General features: G+C 42.8%; 10 protein-coding genes across 10 annotated transcripts; 2 read left to right on the plus strand and 8 right to left on the minus strand.

Annotated features, from left to right (window-relative positions):
- Positions 1-65: 65 nt before the first annotated feature.
- On the minus strand, positions 66-2,008 carry BYT42DRAFT_493930 (Fanconi anaemia protein FANCD2; the record flags this gene model as incomplete). The annotated part of the gene is made up of 10 exons (XM_051564260.1): positions 66-268; positions 397-454; positions 524-653; positions 709-872; positions 940-1,019; positions 1,085-1,229; positions 1,293-1,403; positions 1,463-1,564; positions 1,775-1,871; positions 1,956-2,008. 10 exons carry the CDS (start codon positions 2,006-2,008, stop codon positions 66-68), a joined length of 1,143 nt encoding a protein of 380 aa, XP_051425468.1.
- Positions 2,009-3,488: 1,480 nt separating this feature from the next.
- On the plus strand, positions 3,489-4,229 carry BYT42DRAFT_492779 (uncharacterized protein; the record flags this gene model as incomplete). Its single annotated transcript, XM_051564174.1, has 2 exons — positions 3,489-3,735; positions 3,820-4,229. The coding sequence occupies 2 exons, from the start codon at positions 3,489-3,491 to the stop codon at positions 4,227-4,229; spliced, it is 657 nt and encodes a 218-aa protein (XP_051425469.1).
- Positions 4,230-7,564: 3,335 nt separating this feature from the next.
- BYT42DRAFT_563646 (uncharacterized protein) lies at positions 7,565-8,246 on the minus strand. Its single transcript, XM_051567620.1, has 2 exons — positions 7,926-8,246; positions 7,565-7,860 (listed from the first exon to the last, which is right to left on the minus strand). The coding sequence occupies exons 1-2, from the start codon at positions 8,043-8,045 to the stop codon at positions 7,732-7,734; spliced, it is 249 nt and encodes an 82-aa protein (XP_051425470.1). The 5' UTR covers positions 8,046-8,246; the 3' UTR covers positions 7,565-7,731.
- Positions 8,247-11,046: 2,800 nt separating this feature from the next.
- BYT42DRAFT_563652 (acyltransferase-domain-containing protein) lies at positions 11,047-12,312 on the minus strand. Its single transcript, XM_051567621.1, has 3 exons — positions 11,660-12,312; positions 11,465-11,588; positions 11,047-11,377 (listed from the first exon to the last, which is right to left on the minus strand). The coding sequence occupies exons 1-3, from the start codon at positions 12,042-12,044 to the stop codon at positions 11,101-11,103; spliced, it is 786 nt and encodes a 261-aa protein (XP_051425471.1). The 5' UTR covers positions 12,045-12,312; the 3' UTR covers positions 11,047-11,100.
- Positions 12,313-13,488: 1,176 nt separating this feature from the next.
- BYT42DRAFT_643544 (uncharacterized protein) lies at positions 13,489-15,219 on the plus strand (the record flags this gene model as incomplete). Its single annotated transcript, XM_051572612.1, has 2 exons — positions 13,489-13,578; positions 14,936-15,219. 2 exons carry the CDS (start codon positions 13,489-13,491, stop codon positions 15,122-15,124), a joined length of 279 nt encoding a protein of 92 aa, XP_051425472.1. The 3' UTR covers positions 15,125-15,219.
- On the minus strand, positions 15,220-16,545 carry BYT42DRAFT_563660 (Josephin-domain-containing protein). The gene is made up of 7 exons (XM_051567622.1): positions 16,378-16,545; positions 16,282-16,316; positions 16,182-16,195; positions 15,902-16,118; positions 15,802-15,840; positions 15,611-15,732; positions 15,220-15,533 (listed from the first exon to the last, which is right to left on the minus strand). The coding sequence occupies exons 1-7, from the start codon at positions 16,408-16,410 to the stop codon at positions 15,274-15,276; spliced, it is 720 nt and encodes a 239-aa protein (XP_051425473.1). The 5' UTR covers positions 16,411-16,545; the 3' UTR covers positions 15,220-15,273.
- On the minus strand, positions 16,446-18,032 carry BYT42DRAFT_563663 (cyclic nucleotide-binding-like protein). Its single transcript, XM_051567623.1, has 3 exons — positions 17,703-18,032; positions 16,734-17,603; positions 16,446-16,649 (listed from the first exon to the last, which is right to left on the minus strand). The coding sequence occupies exons 1-3, from the start codon at positions 17,938-17,940 to the stop codon at positions 16,477-16,479; spliced, it is 1,281 nt and encodes a 426-aa protein (XP_051425474.1). The 5' UTR covers positions 17,941-18,032; the 3' UTR covers positions 16,446-16,476.
- Positions 18,033-18,507: 475 nt separating this feature from the next.
- On the minus strand, positions 18,508-19,783 carry BYT42DRAFT_493632 (uncharacterized protein; the record flags this gene model as incomplete). Its single annotated transcript, XM_051564235.1, has 4 exons — positions 18,508-18,644; positions 18,747-18,993; positions 19,073-19,610; positions 19,701-19,783. 4 exons carry the CDS (start codon positions 19,781-19,783, stop codon positions 18,508-18,510), a joined length of 1,005 nt encoding a protein of 334 aa, XP_051425475.1.
- Positions 19,784-20,866: 1,083 nt separating this feature from the next.
- Positions 20,867-21,860, minus strand: BYT42DRAFT_592861 (P-loop containing nucleoside triphosphate hydrolase protein; the record flags this gene model as incomplete). The annotated part of the gene is made up of 5 exons (XM_051570651.1): positions 20,867-21,067; positions 21,137-21,364; positions 21,475-21,522; positions 21,614-21,734; positions 21,847-21,860. 5 exons carry the CDS (start codon positions 21,858-21,860, stop codon positions 20,867-20,869), a joined length of 612 nt encoding a protein of 203 aa, XP_051425476.1.
- Positions 21,861-22,749: 889 nt separating this feature from the next.
- On the minus strand, positions 22,750-23,028 carry BYT42DRAFT_612463 (uncharacterized protein; the record flags this gene model as incomplete). Its single annotated transcript, XM_051571630.1, has 2 exons — positions 22,750-22,866; positions 22,927-23,028. The coding sequence occupies 2 exons, from the start codon at positions 23,026-23,028 to the stop codon at positions 22,750-22,752; spliced, it is 219 nt and encodes a 72-aa protein (XP_051425477.1).
- Positions 23,029-23,038: the final 10 nt, after the last annotated feature.

A 23,038-nucleotide genomic window follows, 5' to 3' on the forward strand; every position in this document is an offset into this window, starting at 1 on the left:
TTTGGATATCGGACCACAGGTTGGCACTTCCCCCTTCGTATGGATGTTCAGTCTATCCAGTCTTGTTACTCAAGGTTCTTTTTCAATGTAAACCATACGAACTGTCTTACCGTCAATGCCATGATGCTGAATATATCGAATAACACTCGAATCTGACCCAAGCTTAAGTTATCAAGGTAGTCGAGAATACCTTTGATGAACACAGCATATTCGGAGACCCTTTCTACATCAAACTTGACGAGCTGCAGTAATACGTTCAAAGCAACGTCTATCTCTACAGTGTAAAGGTTCGGTTAAGGATAAGTTCCATCGTCTTTTTGTTTTTGACCTCCCCTATAGAAATTTGCGTTTTGTTGGTGTGTTCTAATAAAATAGCAACCGCTATTCAGCCATAACTTTTTAAAAAGGATATTTCACCGCTGCCGATATGGGTGACCAGCGAACCAATAATTTCCTAAAGAGAGAAATACCTATGACACAATGCTCATTCGGCAATAGAGTAGCAGGCCGGTATGAAACTTACAAGTTGATAGTGAGCGTTGGAGGCGATGAAAGAATGAACGTAGAGAGTACTTGAACATGGAACGATGGCATGGTTTTGACGGGATGACCGCAAGACGCTGTCGGATAATGATAAAATGGTATTCCAATATCTAACCAGAGAGTCAGTATCAATGATTTCTTGGCCATTAATATTATGAAGATTACCCAGTAAGTGCGTCGCCGTGATTTGTTAGTGTCAACTGAATCAGTTGGGCAGTGATGGCACGATTGATTATTTTCTTGCGGAAAATCTGCTCGGCTTTCTTTTTCATGGATGTCATTGAATGTAGAATAAACAAAACAAGTACATCGATAATTTTGTGTGCTCCCTGTATGGAATAAAAATGATGAGGAAAAGCAATGACCATTGATGCATCTTTTGTCAAGGCAACCTACCGGGTCCTCTAGTGCAGTGATTGATTTGATCCAGGAATCGCAAACGAACTTGTGAAATTGTAACCCAAGCTTAATTGATTCTGGTGTAATGAAAACTGTCAGGAAAAACAAACTTGGGTATCCATTTTGTTGACATAGCACTAACCCAAAATGAGAGCTTCAGGCGCTTGTGCATTCGCATCGGATTTCCGCGATCGGATCGTGGTTGTCGACGTCAATGACTGAAATTCGTTCTGCTTGAGCTTACCGAGGGAATAAAAATCGAGATTGTGGCGGATACCATAGATTACCTAGTAAATAATGATAAATCCCTTTAGTTTCTTGGTTTTTACGGAGATTTGATTTTATATTACTTCATCGATGGTGTGTGGAGTCGCGGTTTGGAGTAAAAACTTGACAATCACAGCGAGGTCATCCAGCTCGGCCGATTCCAGTCGCTCCAAAACCGTTTGACGCACATCATCCTACATAGAATGATGAGAACCATGTAGAGCGTATGTAACAAGCAATCATCATGACTCACGAGACTTTCGGAATGCAACGTAAGATTCGATAAAGCATCCAAAATGGGTACAGTAAGATCACCATTCTCGTGCATTAGTTCCTTCAGGTACACAACCATGGGCTAAAAACATGATGATAAACGTTGTGAATCCCAGGTTCTTATTTCTGCGCAATCTTTGACCCTTTCTTATAATTTTACCTTGTGCTCGGAATCGTTGATAATATCAGGTAAAGATGTAATAATTTCATGTTGAATAATGGGTGGCATAATTTGAATAATCTGACAATATAGTGAGATTTGTGTGAATCGGTGACTCGGGTAATCGCCTACCTCGATCAATTTTTCGGTTAATATCTGCGGCTCCACAATGAAATCCAACCAGCGAAGCTGATGCAAAATTAAACGTGCCGTGCAAGAACTAGAATGACTATATAGAGCAATCCACAGACGAATCGGTCAGTGTCAGATCCATTGGGATATTTCATCGAGATTTTTTTTTTCATGCACGCACTCATTTTCCAATTCATCCTGAAACTCCGGTAGACGCTCCAACAGATACACCATAATTTTGGGTTGTATGACATCGATGGCCAGCAATGTCTTGAAAACGCTTTCGCAAGTCAATGCCCTTTTCTGATCATTAGCATATCCTGAATATAACGAAATAGTGCACCGTCAGTGTAGTGCTTACCGGCTCGATTGCGGTGCATCGGTGGGTAACAGACATTGTCGAAGGAATTGTGAATCTTCCGTATAGGTCTGTATCGAATCGAAGAATGCATCGGCGCTACCAGCACTGCTGCGCAATTTCAGGTTCAATTGTCTGCGGAATAGAATGGGCTCGACAGCTTGAACAATTTGTCAAAGAATCAAGTGAGTACAAGGAAGGAGATAATGTTGACAAGTATCACTAGTACTTACTGAAGTGAGCTGTTTTTCCGTTATTATCCAGTTGACATCCTGCTTCTTTGAGGTATTCTTCAAACAGTGTAATGGTCATGATCGATGGATGACCTGTTCAGGCGGATTCACAAATTGACGCGCCGGATGTCCAATTAATGGAACGCGTTTTTTTTTGGGACGCGTTTGTTCCGAAATATCGTGACGGTGATCCACCTTGGACCCCGCGCTGGACCGGTCCACCTCATTCTCTGAACGTCAAACACCTTTAAGTCGACAACGAGTGAAGCTTCCCACAAATCCACAATGGACGATTCCTCCGATGACGATATCAATTTCTTTGATGAATCACGAACACTCCATGTCGGCACCCCACTTCTCCATTCTCCTAGTCTAAGCATCAGACTGAATAGGCAAGTGGACCATGCCTGACAACCTATGTATCGTTCAAAAAGAGCTGACAGTTCTGTACAGTAATATATTTCTCAAAATGGAGAACATGCAACCGTCAGGTTCGGTGAAAATGAGGTAATTTCACACAATTATTATTTGCAGTAAATCATCGATCTAATAATCCCATGCTCATCAAAAAGGGGAATCGGCAACTTCTGCTATAAGATGGTTCAAACAAGAGGCACCAATATTCATTTCGTCTGTGGATCCGGTATCAACACCATCTTAGCCGTGGTCTACTGTGCGCGACAGCTCGGAGTGAATGCGATCGTTGTCCTGCCCAAACACACGAGCGAGCGGTTATGCGATGCAGTCCGCATTGAGGGAGCACAGCTGATTCTGTTTGGCGATGTAAGCACTCGAGCGTTCTGACAAAGGATTGTCAGCAGTTTTGTTAATATGTGGGTTGTCTCTCATATGGTTTTCTAGGATTGGTATGCGTCAGAGCTGCATGCCCGCAAATTGGTAAAACGCAATGGGTAAAGTATCAAATGGCACTGGGCACAGCATCCTACATGGCTAAAACTATTTGATTCGTACAACTAGCATCTACGTACCTTCTTCCGATCATACAAGTATATGGCAAGGACATTCGTCGGTTATACAGGAGTTGAAAGCACAACTGCACGATAGGCCGCCGGCAGCAATTATTTGTCCTGTAGGCGGTGGTGGATTATTAAACGGCGTCATTATGGGACTGCAAGAAGTGGACTGGAAGCAAGTTCCTGTCATTGCTGTAGAAACCCATGGAAGTAATGCATTTCAAGCAGCGGTGGTGGCGGGCAAAATGGTCACCTTGCCGGAGGTCCGGACGATTGCTCACAGTTTGGCGGTACGGTCTGTCTGCGCCAAGTCCCTGGAATTAAGTTTGGTCCATCCCGTCGTTCCCTTTGCTGTCAGTGATGCCATGGCCGCAGACGCTGTTCGTCTGTTTGCAGGTAAGATGAAAAAGGATAGAGGCGGTCAAGGGATGCTATTGTTGGAAAATCACGATTCTAATCGCCGTGGGACGTATTCCATAGATGATAACAAAATGCTGGTGGAGGCGGCAACGGGTGCAGCATTATCACTGTGTTATACGCAAATTATTCGCGACATATTACCTTCTCTCTCCATTGAGAGTGATGTGGTCGTCCTGGTTACAGGGGGCTCGGATATCAGCTTAAGTCATTTGGATGAGTATCGCAAAAAGTATCTTCAGCCACCGGTGGTGGTGAAAAGTGGCAGCGAAGTATTCCTGAAAATGGATGACTCGTTGACCAACGTCCAAGAAGTCAATATGGATCACCCATCCGGTATCTCTGAACAAATGCTCGAAGAAATCGAACAACGTCGACAAGCCTCCTCCCATCTTTCGGACGAACCATCACAAACCGTACTGGAAGACATTGACGAAACCCCTTCTGTACAAACCACCGACATCCTCTTCTAATGTTTTTTAGATCTCATTTCTGTATATTTTTTTACCGATTACACTCTTTTATTTACCGTATAAGCATCAACTTTGGATCTTCTTTTTTCATATCACTCTGTGATTTTTCTGTCTATAAAGCCACGAATGAAAAATCGAATGAGCTTCCATATCTTGATCTGAAATTGGCGCGTCAATAGAACGTAACTCCTTTTCGAATGTTCGCTAAGCTGGGAGCCATACTGTACTTGGTACAATGGATTGTGCACAATTTGACCCATCCTAGTCTTCCTCCGGTTATCAGTCACCTAAACACAACGATCTTGCCTCCAAAAGGTATAAATGCCGCGGAAGGATCCGACACAGTCATGATGTCACGTAAAGACCGATCAACGGCCTCTATGCAATAGCGGTTCATGAGAGGTGCCTCGTCCCAGACAATTAACGCACCATCGCGGATTTCCCCGACCTGGCGATCGTCATGCACATTCAAATTGCATGTGTTGGTATCATCCACGACCTGAGTCACCGGTATCTTGAACCTTGAGTGGGCCGTCGTTCCTCCATCGAGCAATAGAGCCGCCATTGCAGTTGAAGAGACTGCAGTGGCCTTGTGACCGGAAGAACGAACGTGTGCCAGAAGAGTATTGTAAAAAAAAAAAAAAAAAAAAAAAAAAAAGGTCTTGCCGCAACCTCCAGAGCCATGGACAAAGAACAAATGAGAGTGGGCGGTAGACAGAATGGTATCGAATGAAGCAATGACGGTATCAAAGATAGCTTTTTGATCGGGATTCAGACTTGCTACTGGGTATTCGATGCCGTAGGTCGACCAAACGCGACTCGTCATCATCCTCTGGATATCGGTATCTCCGTTATCGCGGAGCTGCTGGAACATTGCGTAGTCATTCTGCGTGCCAGGTATAAGTGAAGTAGAGAGAAAGTCGGAAAAAAATTCATCAAGAAAAATGTTTACATTGTGAAGAAACTTCAATCTGCCGCGGTCCTTGGATAACCTGCTCAGTAATAAACTGCGGCTCTTGGATCACCTGCTCTGCAGTTGTATTCCTTAGGTTCAAGGGACACCGTAGGCTCGAGAACCTTTGGTGATTTGTACTTCCACAACGGCAACGCATGATGCAAATTATTGATTGGTGTGGCATAAAAATTATAAAACGCCCAAAAAAAAAAATCCCTATGTTTTCATTATGAGCATAAAAAGTAAAAAGCCAATTGCAAGGCTTCACTGAAAGGACCTTCCCTTTTACGACGGTTTACAGAGTAGATAAAACGCCCAAAAAGGAAATGCTTCAGGCATAACTTTCTTAATTGATACGCTCTTTAGCAATTAATATGGAATCACTTTGGAGAGGAAGATGAAGCGGGAAGCGATAACGGCGACGATTATGGTGACGACGACGACGAATATCTGAATTATGGTTTATAAGCCCGATTGGATAGTATACGCTAAGCCATGAGAGCACCGTTGGCAGTGATGGAGTTGAAGACGTTGAACAAGAGAAACCCTGGGCCAACATGACTGCCTTCGTGAACGTGGCCAACAAAAAATGAAGTTGAGCTGAATGAGCTGGTTCAACAGGGTGTAGCATGCCCAGGGGTGTGTAAAATTGTAGTGGAAGGTAAATAAATACAAGTGTAAGCACAACGTTTATTCACTGAACAGTATCACGTAGGGACGCGTTGCCGAACCTTGGCAATGGATCTGAAGTATGATGGGATTTACCATTCTATGCAAGAGCTAATCCTTTTCCCTACGATATCTAAATATTATCCAGTTGAAGGTAAGATAAAAAGGAATAAAGTATCTACAATTGCTCAATTTTCATTCAAATCAGATGCTGGCTCTGGACAGTTCTGACTGTCGAAAGATGCAATATAGACTAGCAGATGGGATCAAACATGGAACAGGCTACACCGTTGAGTTGGATGCGTATAATAATCAATTGGATTTGATGTGTTTGGTTCAAGATCTCACAAAGCGACCGATCATTATGGATGGTTAAAAATTAGACAAGAGGAAACAAGATAAGAAGGAGCAGGACAAGACAGGAGGACAAGAGAGTTTGGGAGAACACAATTCTTGACTGATGTTTATTTCAGACGATAAATAAGGTATACATACTAAAGAATATGAACGGGAACAACCAACAAGAAAATACATAAATGAATGCATAGTGCAACATGAGGCATAGCATATATCAACAAAGGAGAAAGGACAACGATAGAGAGAACATGAGGAGCGCATGAACCAGCAACGCACGTTAGAGTCGGTGTTTCTAACGTGCGCTACTTTTATGGAAATTATGAAAACACCGACTCTGACGTGCGTTGCTGGTTCATGCGCTTACCTCAAGATTATCCTCATGTTCTCTCTATCGTTGTCCTTTCTCCTTTGTTGAGTCATGTAATGAGGACAAGGCTGGGAACAGAACTGAGTGGAACAGAGCAAGAGGAATTGGGCGGAGCCGAGGTGATCGATATTGATCGGCATGAATTCAGGAACAGAAGTATGCACGGACACACACGAGACAGGACCAGGACAAGAGAGGCCTTAAGGGTCTTCCCGCAAGAAACGGATAAGACAAGACAAGAAAATAAATAACAAGAAGTAGGGTTGGTAACAAAGTAATCTGTTGAAATTTTATTATACGAAGGATCGTCGGACACCTTCTTGCATTGACAAAATCACTTTTTAGCGTGCATTGGAAATGTAATATTTTCGTGGGATCGAACTTTTAAACAGGTTTCTTGTTTAAGTTGGCGTATGATCGAGTTTTGCGTTTCAAGTAGAAGAGTATGAGAGCGAGAATAGGGTAGGGAAATAAACCAATTTCTTTAGTTGTCAATGCGAAGCTTTTATATGTTTTTCATGGAACGCTTCAGGCAAGCGTTGAGTGCATGTATGACATAATTCAGCGTAGACATATGTTCGTTGGCTTATGACCTTATTACAGAAAATTGCTCCAAAGCACGACTGTCCATTTTTCAAGATGGACGAAACATTTATCTAGTTTGGAATCGGATACTCACTTTGATTTGGAAGTTTCACGATGCACTTCTTTTCGAAGTTTTAGGGAAACATGAATACCAACATCGCTTGATGCTCACTATATTAGCAGTACGTTCGTCTTTATCGCTTGACAGGCAACACTCCGCTCTGTGAGATTGAAATAATTTGCTCTTGTAAGCCCCTTTTCCGGTTGAATGGTATTTCGTTATAGAAGGGACATTGATTGACAAACACAAATCTTCGTCATCTCGGAAATACAGTGAGAGTGCATTTTGCAGAAAGGGTTTGGCGGGATCACAAAGTTGCGTCCCAGTTGTTATGTGACGCCCATTTTTTGTATTTGTGTCATCACTCCCAAAGTGCTGATAACCTTAGTAAAAACCCCAATTGCGATAATCTTAAACTCCAACCCTGAAAATACATGATTTGTGTCCAGATCAACAGAATGTTCTTTCTTATCTTTATTGCATCCACTACACTCCAACGTCGCAGAAGTCAAATCCTCCGTAAGCAGCCAGCCAAGGGCCGCAACCAATCCAAGGGGACGGTGTCTTCGATTTCGTTTCCTAACTTCTTCTTCAAATTACAATGATCGACAGCCAGCGCTGTCTCCAAAGCCAATGCCTTTTTACAAATAGCAAATTAGCAAGGATTGTGTAGCATATCAATTACAGTCCGTTATATCTTACCTTTACTTGCTTGAGGTTGCGGAAGGTCATCGGGAAAAGGGGTAGCCGTTGCATTGATGTACATAGCTCAAAAGACGAGAGAACAGAAAGACAGTAGATGCCATCATACTTCAGGTCCATGGCCAAGGTTCGGCAACGCGTCCCTACATGATGCTGTTGAGTGAATAAACGTTGCACTTTTACACTTGCCTTTACTTACCTTCTACTAAAGTTCCACACACCACTGGGCATTCTACACACTGTTGAACCAACTCATTCAACGTCAACTTCATTTCTTGGCCACCTTCACGCGAAAAAAAAAAATATCTTTATGGCAACGTCCTCTAAAAAATATACGTGAAGCATTCCGCATGGAATCGTGCAATTCATGAACTCCATTAGCTCCATGCTGAATTCGGTGCATTATGGGCAGATCTGGGGCACGAAGTCAGTCATGTGGCCAGAACTTCGCTTCTTCAACACCTTCAACTCCATCACCACCATCGGGGCTCTTCTTTTCCACGGCTTGGCATATTCCATCCAATCGGGGTAATAGAGCAAACTCAAATACCCCCCCCCCAAACTTCGTCATCATCGTCACCATCCCGGTCGTCGTCACCATCATCTTCGTGCTTCCTCTTCCTTCCGAACAACGCTCCTTTCGCCCTGATTATAAGTTGATTAGCAGCATGTCGTATTTAATTTTTCCGTACTACAGTTACCATTCTTGCTTGAACAGTCCTCAGAGCCGAAGACTGTCAAGGTATCGGTGAGCGAATGTTCTTCCAACATTGGCCGATCCGAAGGCGCGTCTAACAAACAGCCGGCCCTACAAAGACGAAAAGGGATTAGAATAACATATTCCCGCTAAGTTTCAAAATTAAGCATCTTACAAGTTGTGGTCAATTTCAGCCGCCAGAAAAACGGCTTGCTTTCTGACGACAATGCTGCAGGTAACGCGGGAATCCTTTTGCATTTGATTCCGCGCCAACTCGAGGCCGTGATCTTCTGTCCGTGGATTATGCCGCCCCACACCATCTGCGTGGGCTCTCACTCTTGAAAGTAGGAGCTCAGCAATCTGGATCGCCAAGTCGGTGTTTCTTGCTCCATATACGAGCTTGGCCACTCTTCTCTCCTAATTCGAGCTCGCTTCGTCGGTCGATAAGACTTTTCCAGTTGTCGATGGTCGAGCCTTTGTTCTTTCTAGCAAACTGCACTCTTTTCAACTTGTGCAGCTGCGCCAGGTGCGGTTTTTACGAGCTAGTCGTGAAAGTAGTCCATGCCATGCAAGATATGGCGCACGGTGTTCCGATGGATATGACACGCGACATTCTAGAGGAGAAACTCCCGCTTTTTCTCATAGAGTAAAATTGGGTTTTGTGGGTAGAGTAAAGAGTCATTTTTAAAGCATTTGCTTCAATATTGAAAGGGAAGAGAGGAACAATTTCTCTTTTTTTTTGATGCGCTTATTTATTTTTGTATACACGAGTCACGCGTTCATAATGCGGACCCATAGAATACACACAACTAAGATAGGATCAATTCCCCAGTAGCACGGCGACTCGTTGGAGGGCTAGCGATGTGAGTACGGTACCATCAAAAGACACTGAGTGAAATTTGTTTTGCCAGTAGACAATCCATAAAATGTACAGGGTGGTTTCGAAGATACTGTTGTTGTCGCAGGTATATGAGGGTGGAGGCGGAGGTCATAACGGGAATTTTTATGCAACGCTTGAGATGTCAAGAAAAAAGGTTATTTTTTTTTTTATTTTTTTTCATTGATGGTTTGTTCGACCTCTGCAATTTTTTCCTTGAGGTGGGATCTCCAGTTCGGGTTAGACTTGTCAACCACTGCTGGTGGCACGGTATCCTGGGTATCTTCAATGATAATTTTGTTGCCTTCTTCCCACACTTCTAGTTCCGAGGGTAATGGTCGATGATACTCTTCCTCGGCTTTCGGATCCGTTTCCGACATCTGTTCCGCTTTTTTTTCTGATGGTGGTTTTGTTGTACTAACCAAACCAATTATTAACATATTGCACTTGTCTATAGCGGTGGATCAATCATTTTATAAGGAGAAGAAAAAAAGCTATTTATTGCTTAATCAATTTAAACAAAAAATGGGATGCTTTACTGGAGACAAGGGCATCGCTTTGCTTCCTTCGAATTAAGATCAACGTGACCATCTTCACCAATGGTCATGGAACAGCCGGCAGCACTCTGGTGGAGTCTGTTGGCTTCACTAACAAGCTTCTGTCTTTCGCGGGCGTCACGAGCCTGTTATCAATTCGATGATAAGCATACGATTTCCTTCCGACAGATTATGTTTGCCCATTTCACTTACATGCTCAGACTGGTCAACGTAGTTTTCAATCTTGGACTTTTGTTGTTCCATAATGTACCAATCAAAGAGTTGGGGAGCGTGTTAAAATAAATGTAATTGATGAATGAGCAGAAAAACCGAAGGTGGAATCAAATTTTTGCAGCAAATTTATGCGTTGAAGCCTGCAAACCCCGATCAACTATATACCCACGGGGAAATAAAAGTAACCCCGGTGAGGAAGTACGGTGACACGGATCGTATCAGAAAATAACACAGCAAAATATCGGCGGATATGTTTCTCGCTTCTTCAAAAGTCTGCACAAGTGGAAGGGTTTATTCATGCGCGCCATGGGAAGATTTGGAAACAACCCTAGAGAAAAAAAAAAGAGTACACATCATATGGCGTCTTTGTTGAAATTACAACGGGCAATGGGCCATTGCGAGTGGAAAAATTTCCTTATTCAAACTGTCTTGATATGTTGCGCGGCGTTTTGGAGTCTATTTCATCTATTGATTGACATTCTATTCTGAAGAACTATCGGACAACGCATTATTATAAGATACACTAAAATTTATGGTCGAACCGTATCCTTCAACTCTCCTTCATTATCATCGACGTTGGATTCGAGATCTCGCTTCATGGCTTCTGTCTTTTCTTTAAGTTGTTCTAATGATTTGAAGATGGTGGAAGTAATCTTGATCCGCGCTTCTGTTTCGGATATTTCGCCTGCTTTCCAAGCAGCGAGAATATCGGTGAAATCGATCGGATCACCGAATGCCAGCATAATGGGTTGATGGAAACGAGCAAACGGACCTTGCAAAGGTCTTACGAGAGCCATGCCTACGAAACAAAAGAAGAATATTATGATGAGATCATGACGCGTTTTTTTGCAGACAATAAACCAACTGGGTACCATTGTGCCACACGGGGATGACGATCGGGCATCGATCGGCCTCCATGATAATACGACCAACGCCCCATTTGAAACGTATCATGGAAGCGGTTTGATTGACGCGAGCTTCGGGAAAAATATGGATCCAGCCATTTTGATTTGCTTTATGAATAGCAAAGTTCACTGCTGGTTGGTATATGCCACAACCACGAATCGTAGGAATAGCTTGTCCGAGCGAGAAAAACAATGACTTTGGTCTATGATTCATCATCACCATATCTTTTTAGTGCCACGCTTTTTCTAAAATGAATCCCCCCCCAAAAAAAACAAAAAGAATACGGTACATGGTCGTAAAGCAGATATCGGCCGCTCCAAGCACCCATCGCATTTTGTGAATATCGAGCAACGTCCTTACAGGAAGAACACCCCATAAAAACGGATCGTCCCATACAGATTCATGATTGGATACTACACTTTTTATGTGAGATCTTTGATAAACGTTGTGGTTGATTTGGCCACCAGGGTAGCTCAATACGTACCGGTGATCAACGCTCGATCTCGGTTATCTTCGTCGACGATCTTTAAGAACGCATCGATATTATAAACACGTGTTTGCTGAAAGTATCTTAGCATGAATTTCGCAAATAAGCCTACGCCACCGGTGACCACTGTACTCGCTGCATTCCATATCGGACCGTTTTCAGGGTACGGCGGGTCATAGCGCCGTTCAATAAACGGTGGTAAGCTAGACCACTGAAATATTGACGGCGCTTCCTGACCGACCAGGCTATCCTCCAGGGTTTGCGGTGGGGGACGCTGGGGTGTATTCCTCGAATATATAAACGTGTAGTAACATGTTCCTCCCATTACCGTGGCTGCGGTGCCTAGTTTAACAGCCCGGCTTGCTCGCCAGAAAGAGCGCATTGTAACGAAGAAAGTAAATCCAGCAAAAAGCGTAAATTCAGTGAAAACTCAGTGGCAGCTTGGGGCAACGAAAAGACAATGAGGAGAAGAGTAATCAAGGCAAAATGCGCTGATCGCTAAAATGCCATACTACAACGATTGCTCAAAACGGCAGCAGAATCGTAGCTCTGGCGGTCAATGGCACCGACAGAATGCCAGAACCCGGCTCTCGTGACTGCTTGAATTCGGCAAAGCAGCGTTTTGTCCAATCAGAGCACGTCCGTATCATGATCATGCCTCGACTTTATTGAATTGTCTGGTCGAATGATTTATACAACCAAATGACAACGAGCACACGCTTGATACAACAGCGTCCAGCAGGGTATCCAAAATCCTATATTAGTATTTCGGTGATGGCATTGTCATTTTATCCTATGACAGACCGATCAAGGATGCAATTAAAAACTCTAAACCGGCAAAAAAACAATGGTCCTTCAAAGAAATCTGGCAGTTGATTGATATGATACTGCAAAAATAAACCTGTTACTGGGCATCGACACGTCAAATATTTCCGTTTATTTTCTGTATAATGAATCTTGATATTATTCATCGCGGTACGTTGTTCTTGTAATATTGATTCATTTTTTAATTTGAAATCGCCATTGGCAAGTTTTCATGAATAAATAAAATAAATGAAAATATCATATCGGTTTTTAATTACACTAATGTAATTATGTTTTAAGAGGCTGAAATCCCTCAATATAAAGTTTATAATAATGCGATCTATTGTCGTTCCAGGAATATGCCATCTGTTCAACAAACATTTTTAGCAAACAATGATCTTCCTGTTTTTTATTTCAAAAAAAAAACCCCCCAAGGCCGCTTGCCCGCACCAAAAACGACTCGATTTTGTTAATCGATCCAGTCTTAGCTTCGTTGATACAGTATATTAAATCCAGTGCGAGATTATATATTTAATGAAGAAAAGAAATAATGACAATGCCTATCGATTCAGTGTACGTACAGTATATGCCCTCAAACAAAGTTTTAGCAGTATTGGTTTGACTTTATTGATTGCAAAAAAATGTGTAAAAACAACATTGTGTTTCACTGAGCCTACAAAAAAAAAAAAAAAAAAAAAAAAAAAACTAATCCTATTTCAATGACAATTATTTCAGTGGTGATCCCATCAAATACGGATTATATCAGTGAAGTAAAATTGCAAAGTGTTGGAGCTTCATGTAAAGCCCTAGTTTTGTTCTAATTAGACATTTTCGATTATAATGATGATCAATGAACTTTGTCGATCTGTAGTATAGAATTCTTTTCAACGTTTGCAAGAATATCTTTTTTCTTTTTTTTTTTTTTTTTTGCTTCATTTTAGATGACATATGCCAAAACACACGCATTCTAAAACACTAAAGATGGATTGTGCTCGCGATGATCTTCCCTCATTGTACGAGCCATGGCCACGACGGGGGCTAGAGCCCGCTTCAATGGGTTTACATTAATTTATCGCATGACAATGTTCTCATTCGGTTTGGGACGAGGCCAAGTAACTCCTTGCTCATGCGGATACTGTAAACACGATCTGCAAGTTACCAAGTAATGCCATTGACAATGTTTATACGGCAAGAGGCACGTTGCATTGGGACGATCATCATGTAAGAACAGTAATTCCATAGATTGAATTCTCAACTGCTTTTCTCAGGAGGATAGTCGTTTTTGTCATCTTTATCAAGAAAGGATCATCCACGTGGATATTCTTTTTATGCTATAGAAGTTAATTAATTAAGTATTTGCATATAGCGACAAAATAAACTCCTATCAACCCACATGGATCAATACAATACCCTTATTTTTTTTTTTTTTTTTGCAGGTGGCATACGTCAAACTTTGCTACGGTGACCAATCCTATTGAGGGATTGCATTCTGTGGTCGTCACTTGTGCAACCCAACGAATTGCATGAACCCATACAAAACAAATAAACATAGATCAGTATCGGCGGCCATTTGATGTACCATTTGATGTCAGTTGTCAAACCCATTTTGTTTTTCGTTGTCTTGGCTTTGCAATCCGGACTAAGGGGATTGCGAGAAGGGGTTGCAAAAAAAAAAAAAAATGATGATACCGCATCCCTCCTTCGTAAATCAAGGGATTATCGTATCAGCAGCGCCAAAGGTAATGGCCACTCTACAAATCCATCCTCGCATATCACTGGTCCTGTGAGTGGACCCCCGGTTTAGGAACAAACTTTGAAGTACAAAGAAAAAGAGTGGTATCCCGTCATTGCAAAGATGAAAGTAAAAATTAACGTTTGAAGGGCTACAATAAGCAGGTGGCAAATACACGCAAGACACCTTTAGGTGAAATCCATCAGGATCGATGCAATCCAATCGAACATCGATTACGTTTACACGTTTACACGACTACGATCAACAAAGCTGCAGTCATTGCTTACGATTTTGTTATTTCTACGTAATGAAAGCAATAGATCGAATACGTGGGATTTGGTAATGCTTGCGCCCCTTTGTTGCCATGTTTCCCCTAGAGGGGTAGGCAGTGATTCACCTCCGCTTGAGAGTGAGGCTAGTTCGGATTCCCTGGATGCACTCATTATAATTCCTACAGAAAAACACAGTATGGGATGCACCAATGCCCAAGGAATAAGTAAACAAAACAATTGAGCCACATTAGTGAGCTGCAAAAAGAAAAGGAGAAAGTAATAGAGAGAGAGTGACAGAGACATGCAAAACCTGAGAAGGGGCATTTGCACTGCAGAAACAGTTCAAGATTTCCGGTTTGACAACTATATAAAGGCGGGTGTTCAGCCGTCAAGATTTTTTCTCATCATCCACACACAGTTCTTTTACAACTCTTCACACTATCTCCAATCTCAATCAACATGAAGTTCTCCGCTGTTCTCGCTTTGGTCGCCGTCTTGGCTGTTGCCGTCTCTGCTGCCCCCTCCCGTGATATCGAACAAACCTCCGCTGGCAATGGTAACGAAGGCAGTGTTCACGGTGCCCTCAACAATGTTATCAAGGGTGGTGTCCTCGCTGACGAATCCACCAACGTCATGACCAACCAAGACGCTTAAAGCCTCTCTTCTGACCAGCTTCCATCTCATATAAGTCAATTGCGGTGTTCCATCACCCAGGAGACCCCATAGTAACATCCATTAGAGGCATGGGGATAATTTTGATAGTTAAATTCAAAGTGATTAAATAAATTTTATGACCTTTTGGGTCATCCATTAAATCGAGCCAGTCGTTTTCTTCGCAACTCGTCCATGTCAAAAGATGGATTGCTCTGTAGACTTGCTTCAATAGCTTTGGCTAGCTGAATCTCTTCGTCTTCCACATCGTCGTTTGGCGAATCCGTCAGTGAGTAACCTTTCCCGCTAAATCCGGATGGAGTTGAATCGGCTGTTATCTTTGACAACGTAGGCGCTATCTGATCAGCTATACAGTTGGGCAATGTGCCTCGCACCACAAAAACGGAATAGCCTGTCCCCAATGCATTAAGCATAAAAAATAAATGAGCCACTTTTTCAAACGAGACATTATTTTGATTATTCTATTACCTTCCATTTCAAACTGTTGCACTAAAAGCCCCAGATACGTTTCGCTGATGTGAGAAGGTGCACTCTGGGTGGAGTTTAGATTATACCATTGCCAAGGCACCGCGAACTTTCGTAATGTGAACCTAATGAAATTTTTTCCAGACGCTGTTCAGTTGAAGGATGTGGATTTCTTTCTGAGGGGATAAATGTACCAGTGTTGATGCAAGTTACAAATGTAAGCTGCTTCGTTCCTGTGAAATTTTCGTTTTGAGAAGCTGGTTCCTGGTGTCATGGCAGTTACCGAGTTCTTACTCTGGATGTTCGCGCGCTTCAATTGCTTCTTCTGATCGCCATGGTATTAACTCTAAATTCCAAACGGATAAGGCTTGCTGGATAACTTGGATGGAGAAATAGCCCGAGTCGTCATAGTTATGGCTGTCAACAGACATTTGCCGTCCGGCCATCATTCTTTCCCGGTCATCGAGTTCTTTCCCGATTTCAGCTAAATCCACTGCAGTAAAGTAGTTGCCTATGGACAGCGGTCATTCCAACTGCCATCTGAGTACGTTGTCGATCTCGTTGCCACCTATACCTTGTAACAGTGCGCTGGTTTTTTGTAAAAAAAATGAATTACTAACCCAGTTGCTTCTGCAAAAACGACCAAAGAACGGATGGGACACTCGATAACTTACTTCAAGGCATGCTGAGCGCACAAGTTGCCTTCTTGCTGTGATGAGAAAGATTGAATAGAAAACTCTCAACACTGTCATGGTGAAGGTCGGTTATACCTTTTCAAATACAATGTGGGAATCGAGATTCATGAGAAAGGCAAGGGAAAGGCGACAAAATTAGAATTCGGGATAGAATAGAAAAAAAAAGTAGTATTTTTATTGGTTGGCTTGCTGGAGAACAGCATGGTAATTTTCAGAATTGCGTTTGAGAATGTCCATCACCGGACCTAATAAGCGAGTAAATGCCTTTTTACCCAATGTGGCGCATTTTAAGCGACCATGCGCAACCACAGTAGCAGCACGGGGGCTATCATTCAATAAAGCCAATTCTAATGATGCAAAAACAGTGAGAAAACAGGACTCCTTTCACGGTGCTTGCGATTTTATTCATTTGCATCGCTGGCATATCTTACCTCCAAAGTAGTCGCCTTTACCGGCTCGATTCACTTCTTGCTGCTGACCATCGACAGTCTTGTAAAAGATGGCTTCACCGCTTTCGATGAGATAAAAGTTCTCACCAACGTCCCCTTCGCGAATAACGATATCTTTATCTTCAAACCGTACCGGTTCCAGAGCATCAGCGATCTTGTGACGTTCGTTGATATCCAAAGATTTGAGAATAGGCACTTCTTCCAAGAACTGTTCGTACATGCGTCGCTTTCTTGCTGTGTTTTCCATCAAAATGGATCGGAAGGTGACACGATCCAAAGCCCAGAGGACAGCGTCTGATGTGGCAGTGATGGTAGCCGCACGTGGCGCATTATACATCAAGGCCAATTCACCAAAGCTACCACCCGCATCGTACTTCGTTACCAGGTTACCGTCAATGAAGCAGTCAAATGTGCCAGATTCAACAATGTAAAAATAGTCTCCAACTGCGCCTTGTTCAATGACTTGCACACCTTCCGATACCCGTTTTTCTGCCATCGCATTCACAACGTCCATATACTGATCTTCATCCAAGTTCTTGAAAAGGAAGTTGTTGCCGATCGCTGTACGGATACGATCCCGTTGTTCATCGCTTTTAGGAATTACTGTCTTTACATAGTCCACGTTGTGAGACGGTTGAATAGACTCGGCACTCACAGAAGTACGACGACCACGGCTAGGTGGAATCGCCAGCGAAGGCAGGTCATCACCAACCGTGTCGCGTTCTTCATCTTGAAAATCTCTATCTTCGTCGTCGTCATCGTCATCACTCGTTGACATTGCTGCAGCCCCTCCAGCTCCTAAGGCGGCACCTCCGAGCGCCATGCCTGCTCCGTGATGGTCATGGTCCATTGCTAATGATGACGACATGCTGACTGTGTAAGTGGGCTTTTTTTTTCTCTAGTCTTTTTTTCCCGCCGTCAGGGTAGGGCGAAGTCAAAGAGGGTATTTACCTGAAGGGTGTGTTGGATGTGAACTTGACAAACGACCATGTTGGCGTGTCTGTGCACGTTCTGTTTCCAGCTTTTTGAGAAAAAATGAGGCGCAAAATTGTAGCAGGTCGTCTGGGTGCGCCTGAGCGATAGCTTGATGTAGTTCGTTGAACAAGTTGTGATACTCTTCCGATGACGTTTGCATACTTTGCTCGTCCTGAGTCACAAATGGGTGTACGTCTTCTGAATAACCAGCCATCGATAAAGGTTCTTTTGCGGAATATATCGAAATGAAAGAAAAAAAAGGTGGGGAAAAAGGAAAAAAAAAAAGAAGGTCGTTCAAACAATGCGAGACAAATTTTATTTTTTTCTTTGTGGGAAATGTCATGGCTCTTGTGTCGTCGGTTTCATTTTCCTACTCCGACGTAGCAAAGATGTCTCAAATGGCAACCAGATTTTCAGTCGCTCGTGCACAAAAAAAAAAAAAAAAAACCAAAAGGCAAGGTAGACACTGTTTTTTTTTACCATGTTTCATGCTTAATTCAATAATAATAACTAGTAGTCTACATTTTGCGATTGACTGGTAATAATACCAAGGATAATGCTGCCGATGATAACAAAGCCAACCACCACCGATGTCATTTTTACAACAACACTCAGCACATGCCGGATGTGCCTTTGAGTCTCCGCCGTACGCGTACTAAGTCCACCCCGATTCGATCGCAGTAACCACGCTAATATTTTATCTAAAGCGAACTCACCGTCCAACTTGAATGCCGGCAAAATATTCATAAGTGCCAATGCCAGGGTGAAGGAAGAGATGTATCTATACAGGTTGTATTTCAGCCAAAAAAGAAACACAGCTGTCTATCGCACGGATTCTGTACCTTATAAGTAACTCGGAAATATGGGGTAAACTGACAGGCAAAAACCAAAATCTGGGCACCAAGATACCAACCTTGACTGTAATCATATGTTACTGATTAGCTTTCCCATGTCTGCACCTGGTATAGATATCCAAGGGGGAAATAAAAAGGAAGGAAGAAAAAAAATGTGACACTTTACCACTTTCCCAGATATCCACCAATTCGCCTTCAAAGACGAATACCTTATCTTGCTGATCGGCTTCCGTCTTTTCCCATTCGGGTAATCGAGCATACACACGGACCAACTGACCTTTTACAGAAGGTGTGTAGGGAGTGACACATCGCTTGCCACTTTCATTTTGGCAATCGGTATCTGATTCGCACCGACGGACACCGGGCGACGCAAGTACTTGAATCGTAGGGAGACAACCCATATATTCTGGTTTCTAATGAATAGAAAAGTGTAGATACAGTTCAATAAAAAATGTAACTGAATTCATTGGGATGATCTAAATTGTGACGTACCTTGTACACTGTGCTAGAATGGATATCTTGAAAGCATGAGACCGATGCATTGGATGACTGTCCAAACGGAAAACCATCCGAGATTTTGCAACAATCAAGAGAAGAATCCGAAGAATCCATCACAGAATCTGCACAAAAGCCTTGAACAATGGGCTGTCGACCGGAGGGTTCCAGCAGATAGGCATTCCAGTCGGCAATGTTCTGCTCCAGACTGAAATCATTCAGCTGATAAATAACAGAAGAAGTAGCAAGGTGTGGCGCTAGTGGTGAATTGCTTCGCACACTGACCACACTGACACCCCCGAGCCCGGCTTCAAGAGATTGCCACCCGAAAAGTAGAAACAAAGATTTCAATCCGCCGGCCAAAAGCAAAAGGGTGCATCCATACAGCACGATATTGTGCCACACGCCGGCACATATAATCTTGAGTTGACGGAAAGGACTCAACATCTGCAGTGGTTGATCAGGAACATTGACAAAAGCACCCGGATAGATGTAATAAATAAAGATGCCTGCACTTTGAATTGGCACTCTTTCACTAAAGTAGTTTTCGACGCAGCAAATAATAGCGCAATGGTCAGTTATCCGTCTACTTGTTTTTTTTCACTTTTGACCTCCGTCTACCTACCCGAATGCTGCCACAGCGTGTCCTGCTTCGTGGAAAATACCGCAAAATAACAATGCGAGCAAATAATAACCAAGATGCGACATAGGTAAAGTAATTCCGGGTATCTAGGAGACATTTTACGTTAAGTTGCTGCTCTTATCCACCTATTGCCGTCACTCACCATGGGAAGAAACACTTGGTCGTCTTCTTCTGTGAGGGAGCGCTTGCTCAGCGGTCGGGGCTGGGTGTCCGAGGATACAGCATGGCCCAAAGAAATTAGGATTTTGATGGCGGCATAGCCAATGACGAGAGTGCCAACGATCATGATGAGTATAGAGACAAACGCTCCAATAGAGAACCAAATGTGCCAGAATCTCGGTGCAGCCTGGGCGAGACGACTGAAGAATGGATTCCAACGTTGCGAGGTATACTTGATCTGGAAAAGCTTGATGCTCCATTGATCTTTGGCGAGTGGAGCTGCTTCTCTTCGTGGATGGTCATGTTGATGTTCTATTGTCGATGTCGGCAATAAGCTGATGGCCGAATTGACTGTCGATTTACGTCGGTGCGTATCCTTGAAAAAGACAACAAGAATTATGCGGTTGAGCTTCCCACGTGGAAAAAAGGGCTCAGGCTCCTGCTAAAAGAAGTTTACCTTTCTACTAGTGTAAAACTTTAACAGAAACACCACGGCATATATAACCGCCCACATGCAGGCGAACTGCCATGCCACCGAAAGTAGATTCATCCAGGAATCCAAACACCTTGCCTCTGCACGACACTCTCAGAAAGCGTGAACCTTGAACTTTGTAGACAGTCACGACACTCAAAACCAGTACCGGGATTATGCAAACACAGCCATTCACACACAGAATAGGTCTTTCTGTCCACTCGAATGAAAGTTATCCTACAATATCTGCCGAAAATAACTTGTAGTGTCCATCACAGGCAAATTGTCTAAAGCCAATATATTGGTGTTTGCGTCTACCAGTACAATAATCAAGATGGATATACACCATTAGATTAAATAATTGAAGGCTGGTGCAAATAATACTAACAGAACCAAAAAAAAAAAAAAAAAAAAAAAAAAAAAAAAAAAAAAGAGAGAGAGAGAGAGAGCAAGGTAGTTTAAATGGAAACTATATATTTAGATGGAACATGCGCATGGCAAAAACAGTTGAATACATCTAGCAGCAACCACCACTCTGAGACGGCTGTACAGATGCGCCAGGGCCCACTTTGACAGTCGATTGTTGCTGTGTTTGCACAGAAGCACTACCCATTCTGTCCTTAATTTGCTTGGCCATAGTCAAGAAAGATTGTTCAACGTTTGTCGCGTCTTTGGCCGACGTTTCCAGTAACGGAATGTTTAACGAATCCGCAAATTCCTGTGTTAAAACCGATTCCCGTGAGCGAATGGCAAGCGGGTCAACAGGTCACAACGTCCGTTCCTTTACCTTTGCTGCTGTGTAATCGACCACCTTTTTATCCGTCAAATCACTCTTGTTGCCCACCAGCAATTTGTTAACGCCTTCAGCAGCGTAACGATCGATTTCCTTGAGCCACTGTTTGACATTATTGAAACTTTCCTGATCTGTCACATCGTATACGACAATGATGCCATGGGCCCCACGGTAATACGACGATGTAATGGTACGGAATCGTTCTTGACCAGCGGTATCCCACTATCGTTCCATAATATTATCAGTCTCAGGTACCTTTTCCGTCAAACCCAGTTCGTCCTTTTTCCATTTATCGTAGATTCCCATTTTCATTCGCTGGAGAAATAGCTTACAATTTGCAGCTTGACGGTCTTTCCTTCTAGTTCGATGGTGCGGATTTTCTGCCAAGTTTTGATTTTCAAAAGAAAAGAGTGAATACCCAGTGACACGCACGAGACCAACTTTTGGCTCTCGGATTCTACGGCTACTTACAAAGTCGACGCCAATGGTGGAAATGTAACTTTCGGTATAGGTATCATCAGCAAAACGGAGAAGCAGACATGACTTGCCCACTCCCGAGTCACCGATAAGCAAAAGCTTGAAAAGATAATCGCTACATGCCGAAAAAGCAACAATCAGGAGGTGATGGTGGTTTGGCGACCGAAACACCAGAGTATGCTTTAAGCATCATTAGTGCAGATGAGGATTGTTTATTGAAAACATACTATTCAGGATTCATGAAGTCTGCAGAGGTATATCGCAGTGCTATATGAAGATAAAGAAAAAAAGAAGACCAGGTATCACAATAGGAAAGGGGGAGGAAAATACAAATTGAAGATGAAATGGGATCACAAAATAAAAAGCACGTGAAAGCGAATGGCGTCATCAAAACTGCTTAGGGCTCTTTTTTTTTTTTTGAACACGACATCAGGACAGTCTTCTGCTATTATCGATTGCGACATATCGGTGTTCACTGTGTAAGGTTGACCTAAAGTTTTAAATGCAGACTACTTACTTTTTGGTAGCATTTTTAAGTTCATCAAAAGCCAAGACGTCCGTGTAACGACCGTTTAGTGAAAACGCTTTTTATCACCATGACGGAAGAACAAAATTATTTCTCTGCTTGCTTATCCCCTTGGTCACCCGCACTTATCCTATCAGATGATGGATTTAACCAAAGTAGGTGCGAAGGAACCGTTGCAGAAAAACCAGATTAGGTCGTTCGACTGGGCCTCTATCGCCAAGACTTTAGGTGGTTTTTTGGAAGACAGTTCACCGTCGGTCGTTCACATTTTTCGGATCAGTGTTTACTCCATTTTATGGCTAACTTCTTGAACAGCAAAAAAGATATTGAGGCGGTGGCGCGGCAAATTATTGTCTAAAACAACGTTTAAAAATGCCATGGTCACAAAAAAAGTGTTTTGTCGGATGTCCGGTATGCCCAGGACTTTTTTGTTATTCTAGTAGCTTCACGGTAATCTCCTGTCAAATGTTTGCATAATATATCGTTTTGAATGTCACATTCTACTCCTTCATCTTCCCGACACATGTAGTAAATCATCAGCTTGGAGTAAAGAGATTTGCCTTGGTTTTCTTTTTATTGCGTATCATACAAATTGGAGTGCTTTTCACGACATGCTGCCCTTTCTCATCGCTTCGTTGGTTTTATGGGCAATTTCTTGCTCTTGATCCTGATTTTGGATTTTCTCTTGTCTGGCCTGTTCCTCCATTTGACCCGTGCGTTCCTTTCCAGCAAGAATGAGTGAATACTATTCCTCAAGTTCCTCTCTTCTTTTATGACCTACCCATGACTGAGTGCTGCATATCGGGTCGTTCATAGGATTACCGGTATCCAACTCAATTTGACCAGACTGTTGCTGGTCTTCTCGGTCAGCTACTTCTTCCATAGTTACGTGA

Source organism: Radiomyces spectabilis, assembly GCF_025331425.1.
Source record: "Radiomyces spectabilis strain NRRL 2753 chromosome Unknown BYT42scaffold_4, whole genome shotgun sequence".
NCBI classification, from domain to species: domain Eukaryota; kingdom Fungi; phylum Mucoromycota; class Mucoromycetes; order Mucorales; family Radiomycetaceae; genus Radiomyces; species Radiomyces spectabilis.